Source organism: Mchenga conophoros, linkage group LG1, assembly GCF_057382185.1.
Source record: "Mchenga conophoros isolate Kocher_MC1m ecotype Shallow Benthic linkage group LG1, M_conophoros_male_GT1.1, whole genome shotgun sequence".
In the NCBI taxonomy this organism is placed as follows: Eukaryota; Metazoa; Chordata; class Actinopteri; order Cichliformes; family Cichlidae; genus Mchenga; species Mchenga conophoros.
The window spans coordinates 16,240,447-16,257,708 of NC_140526.1; the positions used below are offsets into that span (position 1 = coordinate 16,240,447).

Genomic DNA, 17,262 nt, shown 5'->3' on the forward strand with positions numbered 1-17,262 from the left:
ATAGATGACCACCACAGCAGTTTAAACAAGTTTAGGTGTGGCCTTGGCTTGGCCATTGGAGCACCTTGATTCTTTTCTTGCTGTTACCCAGTTTTGGCCAACTTTAGCTGACAGATGGCCTCAGTTTTGACTTTACAATACTTTGGTCTACAGTGAAGTTCATTGTCAAGTCAATCAGCCTATCTCCTCTGCTGTAAAACATGCTCCCCCCACCCCCCATCCACGCCTGGCCAAACATCTCCACTACTCTTCTGCCTAAAGAGATTCCAAAAGTCTTGTGGTTTATTCAGATGCAACTTTGTAAACCTAAATCATGCTGCCATTTCTGTTTTTGTTTTGTTTTTAGAGAGGAAGCTTTCTCATAGGCAAGGCAAGGCAAGGCAAGTTTATTTGTATAGCACAATTCAACAACAAGGTGATTCAAAGTGCTTTACAGAGACATTAGAAACAAGAACAAATAAAAAGCATGATTTAAAATTGATTAAAACAAGCAAATAAACTAACTAACTAATTAACAAACAAACAAACAAACAAACAAACAAACAAACAAACAAACAAAACAGTATATAAAATCAAAACAGATAAAATCAGAACAGTAGATAAAATCAGTAGTTAAATGTAAGTTTTGAAATTTAAGCTTAAAGTGTGGATTTGGTGCTTTATTCAAATGCAGCTGAGAACAGGTGAGTCTTCAACCTGGATTTAAATAAACTGAGTGTTTCAGCTGATCTGAGGCTTTCTGGGAGTTTGTTCCAGATATAAGGAGCATAAAAGCTGAATGCAGCTTCTCCGTGTCTGGTTCTGACTCTGGGAACTGATAAAAGACCAGATCCAGATGACCTGAGGGATCTGGATGGTTCATACTGGGTCAGGAGGTCACTGATGTATTTTGGTCCTAAACCATTCAGAGCTTTATAGGCCAGCATCAGAACTTTAAAGTCTATCCTCTGACGGACAGGCAGCCAGTGTAAGGACCTCAGAGCTGGACTGATGTGGTCCACTTTTTTGGTCTTAGTGAGGACTCGAGCAGCAGAGTTCTGAATGAGCTGTAGTTGTCTGACTGATTTTTTAGGTAGACCTGTAAAGATGCTGTTACAGTAATCAAGCCTACTAAAGATGAATGCATGGACTAGTTTTTCCAGGTCCTGTTGAGACATCAGATCTTTTATCCTTGATATATTCTTGAGGTGATAGTAAGCTGACTTTGTTATTGTCTTAATGTATTTTTCTAAGTTTAGGTCTGCATCCATCACTACACCCAAATTTCTCGCCTGGTTTGTGGTTTTTAGATGTATAGATTGAAGTTCTCTGGTGACCTGTAATCGTTTTTCTTTGGCGCCAAAGACTATTACCTCAGTTTTGTTTTTGTTTAGCTGGAGAAAATTGTGGCACAACCAGTCATTGATTTCCTCAATGCATTTACCAAGAGCCTGTACAGGGCCTCGGTCTCCTGGTGACATTGTGATATATATTTGTGTGTCATCTGCATAGCTGTGATAGTTTATTTTGTTGTTGTTTATAATCTGTGCCAGTGGGAGCATGTAGATGTTAAACAGAAGGGGTCCCAAGATGGAACCTTGGGGAACTCCACATGTGATACTTGTCTGCTCAGATGTGAAGTTACCTATTGATACAAAGTATTTCCTGTTTTCTACGTATGTTTTGAACCAGTTTAGTACAGTTCCTGAAAGACCTGTCCAGTTCTCCAGTTGTTTGAGTAATATGTTGTGGTCAACTGTATCAAACGCTGCACTGAGATCCAGTAAAACTAGGACTGACATTTTTCCACTGTCTGTATTCAGACATATGTCATTAAACACTTTGGTCAGAGCGGTTTCAGTGCTGTGGTTCTGTCTAAAACCTGACTGGAAGGCATCGTAGCAATTATTCTGTTTTAAGAAGTAACTGAGCTGTTGAGAAACTGCTTTTTCAATGATCTTACTTAAAAACGGGAGATTTGAGATCGGCCTATAGTTGTTCATTTGTGTCTTGTCAAGATGGTCCTTTTTCAGTATAGGTTTGATTACAGCAGTTTTTAGTGATTCTGGAAACACACCTGATAATAAAGAAAAGTTGACGATCTGTAACAGGTCTGACTCTAAAGTCTTTGAGACCTTTTTGAAAAAACTTGTTGGCAGGACATCTAAACAGCAGGAGGAGGAGTTCAGTTTACCTAAGATGTCCTCCAGGTCTTTGCTGTTAATAGGTTGAAACTGTTTCATGGTGTTTAAACAGTTTTTTGGTGGACACAGTACATATCCTGGATCTGCTGTTGATGTACCAATTGCTTGTCTAATTTTTTGGATTTTTTCAGTGAAGAATTTGGCAAAGTCATTGCAGGCCATGGTCGAATGAAGTTCAGCTGCCACTGACACAGGAGGGTTTGTTAGCCTGTCAACTGTAGAAAATAAGACCCGAGCATTATGGCTGTTTTTAGTGATGATGTCAGAGAAGTAGGACCTCCTTGCATTCCTCAGTTGTAAATTATAATTGTGAAGTTTCTCTTTATAAATGTCATAATGAGCCTGGAGGTTTGTTTTTCTCCATCTGCGCTCAGCTTTCCTACACTCTCTTTTTTCTTTTTTCACCAGTGTGGAGTTTCTCCATGGAGACTTTTTCCTTCCAGAGATAACCTTCACCTTAATGGGAGCAATAGTGTCCATTACATTTAACATGTTAGCATTGAAGCTATTGACGAGCTCATTGACTGACCCTCTGGGCAGGTCAGGTGTTAATGGGAAGACCTGGTTAAAAATTGCACTACTGTGTTCAGTTATACACCGTTTTGTGATCACTGTTGTTGATATATTTGTGTGGGCTGAGATTTTACTTTCAAAGAAAACACAGTAATGATCAGACAGGCCCACATCAGACACAGTAACCTTTGAAATGCTCAGGCCTTTGGAGATCAGTAGGTCAAGAGTGTGTCCTCTATTATGTGTGGCCTCTGTTACATGCTGAGTCAGCCCAAAGTTGCCCAGAGTGTTACTCAGGTCTTTAGTCCCTTTGTCCTGAGGGTTGTCCACATGAATGTTAAAATCCCCAGCAATAATTACACAGTCAAAATCAACACAGATCACAGACAGCAGTTCACTGAGGTCATTAAAAAAGTCTGTGCAGTATTTGGGAGGCCTGTAAACATTAAGAAACACAACTTTGGATGGGGCCTTCAGCTGTAAAGCCACATATTCAAAAGACTGAAAACTTCCAGGAGATAGCTGCTTACATTGAAATGATTCATTAAATAGGACAGCAACCCCTCCTCCTCTCCTGCTCGCCCTGACCTCACTGATAAAACTGTAGTTAGGAGGGGTCGTCTCGATGAGAACAGCTCCACTTTGGTCCAACCAAGTTTCAGTTAAAAACATAAAATCAAGGCTGTGCTCAGTGATTAAATCATTAATTAAAAATGTTTTCCCAGCTAGAGATCTAATGTTTAATAAAGCCAACTTAAGTGTTTTAGAGGTATTACTTGTCCCCTCGTGTTTGGGAGCAGTCTGTGGCACACAAGGTATGTTTACTATGTTTAAAGATCTTTTAGAGTGCAGCTCTCTGTGTTTTGACCAGGCCACATGTCTCCTGTCACCTAAAAGTACAGAAATTTTAAAACCTTCTAGTAAACAGGGTCCCAGCTTCTCCTGGGAAAAGTCATCACTGCCATAATCCTCACAGCCCGGACCCTTCACACTTCACGCATCAGACTGCGGAGACAGGGCATGAAGAGGAACTAAGGGGGGCGAGGCTGGGCAATGTGACTTCGATTGCTCTGTTGAGGGTGGGGCTCGATGGCGAACCTTTGGCCGCTCTGGTGGGGGGTTTATGGGGGACAAAAAGGGATTGGGACGGGGGGTAGATCTGAGCCCAACATTGACCAGCTCCATCATCTCCTCAGTGAATTTCAGGTGTGGGGAGGAGGGAGAAAGGGAGGGGGAGGAGGGTGATGGCCTGTCAGGGGTTTGGGGGACTGGGGAAGGTCGTGGTCCCTTGTCCTGGTCGTTGGTGTTGTTGAGAGAGTTGGAGGCAAATAGGGACCCCTCTTCTTGCCTTAGATGTCTCTCCTTTCTGAGGCTCTTCCTCAGATGCCATGGATGTCTCTCCTTTCTGAGGCTCTTCCCGGGTGGGGGCAAATGGAGCTCCTCCTCAAGGTTTCTGCTGGGCTTTGTCTGTTCTTGGAGTACTGTTTGTTCCTCTTTATGAGATAACTCCTCGTTTATCTCAGCCTTGGCACCAAGCACGGATGGATGACGTATGGAATAAAACAAGTTGGAGGTGAACAGTTTCACCCCTGACTTGTTAAAATTAAATCCATTTGCTTTGAACAGGTGCCTGCGTTCCCAAAAAATATTAAAGTTGTCGATAAAGTGCACTGAGTGGTCAGCACATGCTGATATAAGCCATTTATTCAGTGTAAACAACCTGCTGAATCTCTCGTCTCCTCCTCTGACCGGCGGTACAGGTCCACTGATGAATACAGCTGCATTCAGAGAGTTTACAGTATTTAATAATCCAGTAAAGTCCCGTTTCAGAACCTCCGACTGTTGTTTGGACACATCGTTTGACCCTGTATGCAGAACAATGTTTGTCACAGTTGGATATTCATCTGCAATTTGAAGAATTCTCTCCTTCAGGTTGTTGACCATATCGTTAGGAAAGCAGAGGACTTTAGTGTTCTTACCGCACATCCTTTGTACATCCTTTACGGCAGAGTCACCCACAATCAGAGTTTCAGGCCTAGCCTTTAGCTTTCCCTGTGGCCTTTCACTTTTCAACAGATTTTCAGACCTTATTTCGCTGCTTGTTTTTTCTTTTTAATTATGCTGTCATGACTTTACTATTTAATAGTTAAAATGCTAACTGAGGGCTATAAAGCCTGAGATGTACTTCTTATTTTTGTTTGTTTGTTTTTCAGTTTCTTTGAGTATTGGGATGAACTTGCTGGGACATAAAGTTCTTGGACTATTGTGGCACACCTGAATACTCAAGACCAGCAACCTTTATATACTAATATTAAAAGACCCAAGATTCAGATTTAGGTACATCTTGGATTTCCTTCATATTAAAGTAAGCACATACACAATTGTAGTATATATGTATATATGTATATATGTGTGTATATATATAAAAAAACACCCAGCACGCCCCTGCGGGCGGTTTATCCTTCAAGCTCGGGTCCTCTACCAGAGGCCTGGGAGCTTGAGGGCCCTGCGCAGTATCTTAGCTGTTCCCAGGACTGCGCTCTTCTGGACAGAGATCTCCGATGTTGTTCCCGGGATCTGCTGGAGCCACTCGCCTATCTTGGGAGTCACCGCACCTAGTGCTCCGATTACCACGGGGACCACCGTTACCTTCACCCTCCACATCCTCTCGAGCTCTTCTCTGAGCCCTTGGTATTTCTCCAGCTTCTCGTGTTCCTTCTTCCTGATATTGCTGTCATTCGGAACCGCTACATCGATCACTACGGCCGTCTTCTTCTGTTTGTCTACCACCACTATGTCCGGTTGGTTAGCCACCACCATTTTGTCCGTCTGTATCTGGAAGTCCCACAGGATCTTAGCTCGGTCATTCTCCACCACCCTTGGGGGCATCTCCCATTTTGACCTCGGGACTTCCAGGTTATACTCGGCACAGATGTTCCTGTACACTATGCCGGCCACTTGGTTATGGCGTTCCATGTATGCCTTGCCTGCTAGCATCTTGCACCCTGCTGTTATGTATGTTATGTATATATATATATATATATATATATATTGTGTGTTTGTTTGTTTTTTTTAAGCCCTACAGCTTAAGGGAAAACCAGCACACATGGATTTGTTTTGCTTTGGATTCTCCCTTTAACTCGATCTTTGGTTGCATGCATATGCTGTCCCCCCTGCTGCCTGCCTGTTCCACTGCTCAATGGCATTCATGTGTTAATGCATGAATCATGACATGCAGACTCTGTGCTTCTCTTTCTTCCTTTCCCTCACTCTCATTCATACCCCTCTGTCTGTCTCACTCCCTGTCTGTCAGTAACGCTTTAACCCTCCACAGATGCCTTTCTGTTGGCACTTCCTCTGAAGTGCTGATGGGTCACACGCATGACGCTCAGGTTAACAAGCAAGCAGGTTGGGGAGGTGGGGATAGCAGGTCATGGTCAAAGGTCAGGATAACAGGGAAATCCCACAGCTCAATGCAGGGCTGCTCATCCTCCTGTGGGATAATTAGTCCAAAAATCTGCTTTAATCTGCAGCTCTTCCAAATCACTTCTTCAAAAAAGTGACAAGATGTTCTGCTCTCCTCAGTATGTTCTGGTTTGTGCTCTTTGCTATTTTGCTTTTAGTTGTGCTCGTAATCATTTCTTTTTGATTTAGTCACACGGTTTAAGCAACTCCAACACATTCAGCACATGATCTATTTCCTTGTTTAGGGAAACCTGTGAACAACAGGTGTTAGCAGTTCGAGTTGGTTTGGTTTGTGAAGACACACTGTGTGAGAACAGAGGCCCTAATAAACCAGGCCACTTATCTTAATTAGTCATTGATCAGACTGACATCCTCAAGTCTGCTGCACCGCAGTGGCATCCTCCTCTGTGTAAATCAAAATTATTACTGCAAATGTCTGAAAGAAAAGGCTTTGATCAGAGTGACTCTCTGACACTCATACAGTGTGTATGTGTGTCAGAGAGTATGTGCACATTTAACTGAGGTGAGGGTTCCAGGTCATCTTTTTCCAGCTGGACATGTGAGGAGCTTAGAGGAAACAACTTTATGAGTAAAAGAGTCACGCTGAATGCTCCACAGTGAGAACCACATAAGTGATGTTGTTCCCCCTTAGAGCAGCACAGTAATGCAGGAGTTAAGACTGTCACTACACAGCAAGCAGGTTCTGTGAGGCTGTGCGGAGTCTGCCTGATCCCCCTGTGCCTGTATAGGATTTCTGGCTTCCTCCTACAGTCCAAAGACATGAATGTTAGGTTATTTATTGATTCTAAATGTGAGTGTGAATCTGTCACTCTGAGTTAGCCCAGTGATAGATTGGCCTATCCAGGGTATACCTTGCCTCTTGACCTATGACAGCTGGGATAGGCTCCAGACCCACTCCAACCTGGAAGTGGATAAGAAAATGGATTGACAGTGATGCTGGTATCCAATCTAGAGCTGTTTCCATGAAACCCCCCTCCAAAAAGGGGGGGGGGGGGGGGCTAGAGAAAATGCTGCTCTAGAAAGAGCTATTACAAGAAATTCACCCGAGGCTGGCAGGTTCGGCCAAAAGATTCTGTCTTTCATTATTTTGTTTCTCAAGAGGCACAGATGCTGAACTGGATCTGCACATGCACTGTGCTTCCTGTCCACGCTGCTGGACAGGGAAGGACCACTTTGATGTTCACTAGAAAATTCGAAGCATATTCTTCTGGGTTTGAGTAACTGCAACAATTACTTCTCAAAAGGGAACATGTGAATGCACCCTGAAATGGGAAGAACTGCTCTGATCGTTTTTGTACATGACTTGGCTGGTAAATGTCTGGTTGAAAGAAATAATGGAAGAAATTAACTGCAAATGTTAAACTTGTAATTTGGCATTCGAATGCAACTGTTAGTTACTATTAGCAGTAACCCTGATAATAAAGTGGGTAAATCAGTGTATTTATCATATACTTTAAACATCTATCACCATGTTTAAATGCTCTAAGTAATTGAAAAAAACACATTTTCTTTAATGTGTCCATGTTGTTCCCAGATTTCAGCTAAAACGGGGGAAAAAGTTAAATATACAGGAGGCCGACTACAGCCATGACACTGAAGATCGCTCTCTGTTTGCAGAGTCTTCACCTTAAAGTGTGTTTCAGATGATTAATATTCAAATACGTCTCCAAACACACAAACACTCTACACTGTGTCTGTGGGGGAAGGCGGTAGGAGGTATCAGCCAACTTAAAAAGCTGGTAGCACTTCAGCATTTAGATGTCAGCTCAACCTGCTCTTTGATAAGCACAGACACTTCCCCTTAGCATAGGTCTGACAAATGCACACACATCCCCAGTTACTGTCCTTTGTACTGATGTGGTTAACCTACGTGGTCCAAACCATGCATCATTTTGGTCTTCAGCTCACGTTGAGCTATTCGTCTTCGCACCCACAGATGAAGCGTTTCAAAAACTGCTGTCCAGGTTTCAGTGGACTGAAAGTGTGTTTGTTAAAATTTAGTTTTACTGTCAATAAAGTCAAACATATGAGATCATAGACTGAAGAGAAGTTGTTTAGTTTATGATCTTAGTAATGAAAGCATGGCTCAGTGAACGGTTAATATTTTTTTAAACGACTGCTCACTTGGCAGGAGAAAAAGGAAAATATGCCAAATCATTTGCAACTCCTGCTAAATGAATGTGCGTGTGTGTGTGTGTGTGTGTGTGTGTGTGTGTGTGTGTGTGTGTATGTGTGTGTGTGTGTGTGTGTGTGTGTGTGTGTGTCTGTGTGTGTGTGTGTGTGTGTGTAATAAGGGAGAAAACGCTAAAGAGCTCCAGAGTTAATGAGAGACTTCAGCTCGCTGACAATTCTCACACCCAGAAGATGAGTAAGATGCAGGGCAGAAGAAAGGATGGAGGAAGACGTCTCACTGAAGCCTTAAATAGTACAAATGAGTCCGCGTCTCCCTTTAACATGTATGTGCCAAATGGAACAGGATGTATGTGAGTCTGTGTTACAGAGGCAGAGTTTAAAGGATAGGCACACACTGACAGTGTGGAGCCTTGTCACGCCCCCGCGGTGTGATTGTGGGCACTTTAATTCAGCTCCTAAGATTCAGGCTGGTTCAGAGATTTCCCAATCTTTATGAAAAAATTATGTTGTACTCGAAGTGTTGTGCAAAAAAACAAATTTGTCATTTTGAATAATTTCAGGACTTTGTTTGTGTCTGTATAAAAACATCTGGCTTCACAAAGCCACAAAACACAATGAAAAATCCTAATATGACGACAATTGTGAGCGAGCCCACTAGTTCAGTAAAGTGCACGGAATGGTTTCTCAGTAGGCTGAATAAGAGACGTGAACTATGTCATGATATACTGCTTTCATGAAAACACAAAAGTAAAATGTTAGCCAAAATTCCTTTTAGGCAGTCAACACTTTATATTTATAAAAGTTTTACGTCATGAAATATATCTGAGTCTTTGTTAAATCCATTTCTCAGTACATTAATTTAATCTCTTTAACCCAAGCATATTCTGTGAGCAGTTTTTGGTTAATTGGTTTTAGACAGTGATGGGACTGGGAAGTTGTTTACCACACACAAATGAAATCACTCAGAATTGCTTCAGTTTACTGCATTCTCAAACCTCATGTGTGTCCAAACTGTTGCTGCAGCACCATCTCTCATCTGAATGTTCTTGTTTGAAATCTGACTGGACAGAAGTACCAAGATGAGTGAGGCGCTGCAACCTGTGCTTGTGCCATCCAGACACTTCTTAGCATGTATTTATGCGGGTGTCTCTTATTGCATATGCCAGGACAGGCTGGGTTGATGTGTACAGAGGCAGCAACAGCTAATGACCACTGCACAGCTGCAGGTTGCTCTTACCCAGCAATTCCTCAACAACAGATCCAGACACTTGTGCGGACCATGCAGACAGGTGACTGCTTCTATCGCATGCAGAAAAGGTCGCAATTTGAATGAAACATATATTTACATGTATTTTAATGTTGGTGACACAGTTGTAGCCTGAACCGTTTTAACATGCTGGTTAATTTAATGACGCTGCAATATTCAAAACTGTGTGAAAGTGTGCTGTCAAAGCAGGCAAAATAGAAAAACCACAACATAACATTATAGATGCAATATGATGGCAAAGAAACTGCAAAATGCTACTCAAATAAAGTTTTAATTTGGATATTGATTCTTCCATGGATTCTATTGTAAGTTAACACAGGATTTCTATTTATCTTGAGTAAAGTGGAATGAGTTTTGTGTCCTAGGTAGGATTACATGTACATTGTACCTCTTCCTTTATTGTCCTCTTTAGAGCTTTAGATCTCTGTGTGTGTGTGTGTGTGTGTGTGTGTGTGTGTGTGTGTGTGTGTGTGTGTGTGTGTGTGTGTGTGTGTATTAAAAGCTCAGTTACAGGATCATCTCCTATCCTCAGTGAGGTGTGAACCCCAGACTTCTCACGCCCCACCCCAACCCTGTCAGCCTTTACACCAGCATAGGTGTTAAAGGCCCCGCTGAGGTGACATTTATCACTGCTCTGGGAAAGAGCTGCTCTGAAACAACACACACACACGGAGCAGAGGATGAATCGGGTTGGAAAATGTATCTCCTTCTCACCAGATATTAAGATTATCAGGTCTAGACATGAATGATAAAACGACTTTTTTAGCACTTGAAGATGATTAACTCACTGTTCCCATTAAACTGCCCATTCAGAGATACTGTTTTTCACTGATCTGCCTCGTGCTGGCAAAGCTTGTTGGGTCAGACACTCGCTCACAGACTTATCTATGACTACCTGATCAGTGTCTGTTTTTAGGTGGTGTATCTCGCTCCTCCTTTTCCCCTGATGATAAATATGTCACTCTCACTACAGAGGATGTGCTTGTGGCTGAGGGAAAGTGTGTGTCCAGATGATTTGGGATGTTGTGTCACCCACAGTAAAGAAGATAAGATAGCAGGCAAACAGCTTTACGAACCCATTCATTTTTTTTAATCAAGATTGTTCCAGATTTAGTAAATACACAGTTGTTACAATAATACTTTGTTATTTTAAACGCAGATGAGTTCATTGTGAAACAGGATACTTCAGCGGGGCATGCAAGGACAGTAGCACAGTACAGAAAATAAACATTTGTAGAGGACAGTAGCCAAATATTGGCAGCGGTAACCTTGTGAACAACGGGTCAGTGGTTCACATTCCTGAACAGCTTGGCAGGCAAAGCTGCTGAAGCACAACAACACCCATCATGATACTGTAGAGGAAGATACCCATACCTATTATAAGTTGGTTTCCAGACGCTGAGGTGCCACAGACCAAAGATACATTTTCTCCGGTACAGCACTCATCACAACTGTCTGCCAAGGATAATATAAATGTCAATGATTTGATAAAAACTGTGTATATATCTTCAAAATCAAACTGAAGGTAAAGGTTTTATGGTTATTGCCAGTTGCACTGACTGCTTCTACTTCCTTCAGATGATTTCTGCTCATTTTGGTCTTTGGCTCCCCCTAGGTAGCCGTTTATACACATACACTGTGTGGGGAAAATACTCCAAATGTTCTTACTTGTCCACTCCAGGGTAATTTTGGCATTGCCACACCAGAAACTGGAGTACTTATTTCAATTCTTACCATTTCTTAGCATTTACATCCAGTGGCTCAAATGGGCAATTTCTTGGACCAGGTGGGGCCTCTGGGCCACATGTTTGACACCCCTGCTGTATAGGGTTTGAAAGTCTGTTTTAAATACAGCAGTCTATTTACCGCATATTTTCCCAATTTTTTTTATATTTAAAGTTGTTTCCAATCATCTGACAAAAGTATTTTCTACAACTGCCTAATGTTATTTTATTTACACGAGCTATCGAGTTATTAGAGTAAAATCCTACACGTCAGGTTTTCAGAAACACTAATGCTGCTGCTTGTGGCTCTGGAAGCCGATAGCCTGAAATAGTTTGTGATTGGTCTACAATAAAAAAAAAAATCTGAGTTAATATTATTTTTCCAAATCTGCACAATGTAATATCCAAAAGCTGAATTTTATTGATAAATTAAAATGTTTTATAAAGCTTTTAGCCCTTCACAACACTTTAAAGTAGTGGATGATTTGTTTCTGTGCCAACAAGAACAGCAACTCTGCATGTTTACCAGTTCAGTAGATTAAACGGGTAAATATGTCTCATGCTGTGTGTATAATCAGTGTTGTCCTTTTAAATGAAGGTGTCTTGACTTTCTGGATACTAATAATATGTTGCCTCCCCTTTTGGGACCTATGGGTAGTCTAGACAGTTATATTATAATAGTGACTGTAACAGGGTGCAAATCACATGTGACATCCCTATGATCAGAGCTGATGTCCTGATAATTGGTGTTATCCTTTGTGTCATCCCTGTAATCTGCAGTGTCCTGCACGAGGAGCCCACCAGGTGAGGAGAAACGGAGGCCATGTGTGATCTGTCACAGATCAGCATTGCCTCCTTCAAATTAAATCTAATGTCCTGTGATAAAGGCTGCATAAATATCTGAACAGGACTAATATAGGAAATATTTACATGTTAGCACTGTAACACAAATACTGTATAGATCAAGTGTAACACTCTGCTCAAATGATTTATTATGTTGAACCGATGAACTTTTCAAATATATTTTCTTTATTTATAACATATACATCTAAAAAAACAACAACAACTGTCTGCCAATGGATAGCTATGTTAATAAGGGCTTTTGTGTCATAACCAGCTTTTCTGTCATGCTTTCAGAACGATCAAGTTCCAACAATGGTAAGACTTTTCTAACTTTTTAATATATTTTCTAAGTGATAGAAAGCAGTTCTGGTGACCTTATTAATATGATGAATAAAAACTTAGATCACAATCCAAAATAATGCCAAGATTCCCAATTCCTCACAGTGTTTCATAGAAATGGATAAATATGAACAAATTTTCTGTCTTGTCTCTGTTCAGTTCTAAAACGTTTTGAGGCAACCATCAGATAAGTGCAGGTATTAACTTGTGAACAAGGGTTAGATCATCAGAGAAAAATGATAAGTATAACCCTGGATCATCTGCATAAGAATATCAGGATATATCGTGATTCTTTATGACAGTACCAAGCAGGAACATGTAAAGGTTAAAGAGTAATGGAGCAAGGACTGTTCCGTTAGGAACCCCTGACTGACTTTTTATTTCTGCAAATCTAAAACTTTGAAGTGTCAATGAGTTGAAGGCAGCAGTGAGGTCAGGTAGAACTGACTGAAACTCATTGTGAGTCACTGTTGATCTTCAGGTCATTGATGACTTCGGTAAGAGCTGTTTCTGTGCAAAGTTAAAGTCACATGCACGATTATTACAGCTTTTACTGTGTTTTAACGGAGTACGCGATAACCCCACACAGCATGGGTGAGAAGAATAGAGCAAATACGCCATCTATTGGAGAACCACAGAAAACACATTTGAATTTGATGAATTATATTTAATTCATGTTCTGCTTTAAAATAAAGTAGTATCTGTAGCTCATATTTTTTCCAATTCTCCTATTTTTTTCATGGTAAGGAATTTTTACTGTAGGATGTCATGTGTCACCAAAGTCCAGAGAATAACCTTTATTTTGAAGTCTGCGACGTTAGTACTTCCTCCTGCCGGTTAGACTCTACCGAGAAAAACGAACCGAAATCGCGGTCTGTCGACGAAAGGACTTCGCGGTGAAGAAGTGAACCAACGGAAAACAAAATGAACTCGATGGAAAAGAAGCTGGCGGATTTGATACGTGAACACCCGAATCTGTACGATCCGAGACGGCGGGACTACAAAGACAACATGAAGGGACATCTGTCGTGGAAAGAGATCGCGGACGCCATGGGAAAGTCGGAGGAAGAGGTGAAGCTGAAATGGAAAAATCTGCGCGACAAGTTCTGTAAAGCGAAGAAGCGACTGGCCAAGAGACACTTCCCCCTGCTGGACGACAACGAGGACCCGGCAGACAGGCATACCCCCGTGCTGTACAGCCAGCTATCCTGGCTCACCGCCTATGTCAAACCCAGAGGAGAAAGAGGCATGGGGGAGCCAGAAGTGTGTGTCCGCCATTCGGTAAAATGCATTTTTATGTTTAGTAGATTAGCTTTTGCTAAGCTTCGTAGCTTAGCTACAGCTAACTAACTTAGTAAAGGTCATAGTGACCGCCATCATACCGAACTGTTGCATAGTATTGAAACTCTGCACGTATAAACAAGAATATATAAATGGCTAAATATCGTAAACATCATAGTATATGTTGTGTTCGCTAAAATCATGAAACGTCCAGCCATGTCATTACGAACAGATGCCTATAACGATATCCGTTTTTCCAAATAAAAGCACCTGGAAGTCCAAAAGTAGCAACCATATTACTGTAGATAAACTAACACATACTCAATTTCTGAAGCTGTTGTGAGTTATTTCTTTTATTAATAAGGGAACTTATCTCTGTAACATTGTAATTAGGTCAATACTTACAATATAAACTTTATTTATCTATTTCAATAGTACACTACAGGGGTTTCAGTCATCGATACAGCCTCTAAATTTTATGTTTACATTTGTTTGTATGACAGTACTTTGTCATATTTGTGCTTTTTAAAAAGTATTTTTTTAAATAAAATTTGGTCTCGATTGGATATTTTAATATTTCTGTCTTGTACAAACTGTTTTGCTTAAAAGCCTCAGTCAGTTTTCTGGAATGAACTAAAATTGGCCAGTAACATAATGTTGCTGTCTAATCAGCCTTCAACAGAACAGCATCACATAAATTTATTAAAGCTAAATGTAATCAGAATTTGCATAATTTAACTAAAAATTTCTCCTGTAGGTCGTTAATGAAAAGACACGAGGCAGAGCCGGAGGTGACAATGTTGAAGATGCTCAGATTATTTAATTAGGAGTGATGAGGATGAACAAGATTAGAAATAACTGTATCAGAGGTACAGCTCAGCAAAGAAGGAGGTCTAGCAGAGGGTTTGTGTGACAGAGGAAGATTCTAGGGATAGGGTGAGATGAAGGCAGATGACCCCTATGGGGAGCAGTTGAAAGAAGTAGAACAGGCAACAGGTAGAGGTGAAATTTTTAGAGTCAGTGTACTTGCCCTTGTTGTGAGATGAGGTTGATGCAGTGGTTAGTACTGTTGTCTGACAGGGAGAAGGCTCTGGGGTCAAATTTCCTGGTCCAGTTCAAAGACATAGATGTTAGGCTAATTGGTGAATCTAATTTGGCTGAGGGGGTGTAGGTTTGGGAGTGTCTGCCTCTCTGTTTTAGCCTTGCCTTGCACTCTGTGTAGGTTGGGTTCTAACCCCTCTGGAACCCTGAACAGGATAAATTGTGAAGTAAAGAGATGACAGGATCCCTGCTCAGAACCAGGATTTTTTTTTTCAGACAAAAGCTAAAACCTTTATTGTAAAGCGTTGATCTTTACAGTCTAAAACTAGCAGTTTGTAGTTTTAGACTGTAAAACTACAAACTGGAGTAGCTTTGCACCAGTGAAAGCTACTCCAGTGTTTACTTGTTTTCCTTTTCTTTGCATCCTGCTGTGATTTTTCAGCAAATGTCTACCGTCTGGTTCATTAAAGCTAGTCTTAATCAACTGCTTCTCCATGAGCATTTCTGTCTCTTTTTCACTAGCATCTAACCTGCTTGACTCGACTTTTTCGTGTTTTCCATTAGGTATTAGTACCTGATACCAGGTACATTTTTAGTACCTACATGGCCGGGATTTTAAGCGAGCTGAGTCACATTGAACAGACTACATGCCACTGATGGGCCAGGAGGTGACATCACTAGATGATTCATGAGGTCAACTCCTTCACAAGAATCAAACCCTCCAATTTTGAAATTCTGACGATCATCTCGCTGCCTGCAGCCACCCCTCGCTCTCTCTCTCTCTCTCTCTTCTTTTACCCTGACTCTAGCAAAAAGCCATAGACCAAGCCACATGTATAGCATCACCTTGATGTCCTCCATTGTTGTCTTGTGTTTGTGTCGCATACAAATGACATCACAAGACTTTCCAGCTGCCTCCCTATGATGACCCTATCTACATTGAGCTGGTACTCAATTGTAATAGAAAACACCCAAAGCAGAGTCAAGCGAAGTAGGTGCTAGTGGAAAAGCCTTCTTTCCCATTGGATGTTGGGACACTGGCTCACCACTCCATCTTGGGGTAGACAGTGAAATATTGCAAATGTCTGGTGTTTGACTGCAATCTGAAAAAAAGAAGAAGAAGAAAATCACTGAGCGTAATCAGTAGTGTGTTGCAATCCGTGTTAACCAGTGTTTGTTTTCTGTTTTCACACCACACAGGTAGCTAGTAGAGCAGGCAACGCTGAGAAGGAGCAAGACAAAGAGGAGAAGGCTCAGCTGGGCTCTCTGCCTGTCGTCAGCACCAGCTTTTCTCTTCCGGAGTCCTGTCCGACCAGCGATCAGGACGTGGGAGGCTCTCTTAAGCGCAAAAGACAAACATCCGCAGAAACAGAGATAAGTTCTGCAGATCCCCTCAGCAACCTCAGAGATGAGGATGAACTGTTTTTGCTCAGCCTCTTGCCGTCACTGAAGAGGCTAACCATTAAAAAAAGGATGGAGGTGCGAATGAAATTTCAGCAAGTGCTTTATGCTGCTGAGTTTGAGGACTAAATAGTTCAGGTCCCAGTAAACACTGGTAGTTGGCAGTGTTTGATCTTAAGGATGTATGTTTGTATCAGACTGTATATATTTACTGTATATATTTTATAAATAAATATTTTATGGATCCTTCAAAACAGCTTTTGCTTCTTGTTTTCTTTTCTTCTTTTTCTTTTTGTAATAGTCCCATTGTGTCCCATTTGGCTCTGATTCAGCACCTCTCCCTCTGACTTTGGCTGATTTTAAAGGCATAAGTTAACAGGAAACTATGTATAAAAGTGCTTCAGTACTGATAGAGATGCGTGTTTTTTTTGTTTGTTTTAAAAAATGCTGATTGTGCCTTTAAATATTTGCATTCTTACTGCTCATGCTTGCCTACATGAAATCAGCTTGGTCTTTGCACTCGTTCTGTGAATTAGAAATGTAGTGAGCCTCATCTTTGACAGCTGCACTGGTAACTGTTTCATTCTCTGAGCTGCAGAGTCATTCACTCCCAAACTGAACCAATCACCGCTCTGCTTCACTGAGACCCTCTCTCTGCTTCCTGCTTCTGATTGGATGGTAACAGACTCGCCCCTCCCCTCTTGTGTTCAGAAGTCACTATTCACAGACAATTCCATGTTTTCATTCATATCTTTATACATTTCATTCATACATTCAGAGTGTCACACTAATGTGTACATATAAGCACAAATAAGAGACCCACTGGTCTCAGTCTCTTCCTGCTTTGTGTCTTCTGTCGGCTCCCCTTCATCTCTGCTGTATTTATCCCCTTTTCAGCCTCCTCTCTGTTCTTGCTTGTGTTACTCCTAAACCCCTCCCCCATACAGCTTCCCTGCTCTCTTGTCATTGGGTGCTATGTGGGGTGATGATTGTGGTTTCTGTCGGTGATATCCCCCAAGCGTGTACCGGCTTACTCCTCCTGAACTACAGA

At 41.4% G+C, this 17,262-nt stretch overlaps 1 protein-coding gene across 1 annotated transcript; it reads left to right on the top strand.

Moving 5' to 3' along the window:
• The first annotated feature begins 13,326 nt into the window (after positions 1-13,326).
• Positions 13,327-16,604, top strand: LOC146583154 (uncharacterized). Its single transcript, XM_085280456.1, has 2 exons — positions 13,327-13,769; positions 16,011-16,604. Exons 1-2 carry the CDS (start codon positions 13,413-13,415, stop codon positions 16,338-16,340), a joined length of 687 nt encoding a protein of 228 aa, XP_085136582.1. The 5' UTR covers positions 13,327-13,412; the 3' UTR covers positions 16,341-16,604.
• Positions 16,605-17,262: the final 658 nt, after the last annotated feature.

What these genes read in the sequence shown, in the direction of transcription:
- LOC146583154 (XM_085280456.1), top strand. Translation starts at nt 13,413, where the DNA reads ATGAACTCGATGGAAAAGAAGCTGGCGGATTTGATACGTGAACACCCG. An exon ending in AAGTGTGTGTCCGCCATTCG is followed by an intron (nt 13,770 to 16,010) that starts GTAAAATGCATT and finishes CACACCACACAG; the next exon opens with GTAGCTAGTAGAGCAGGCAA.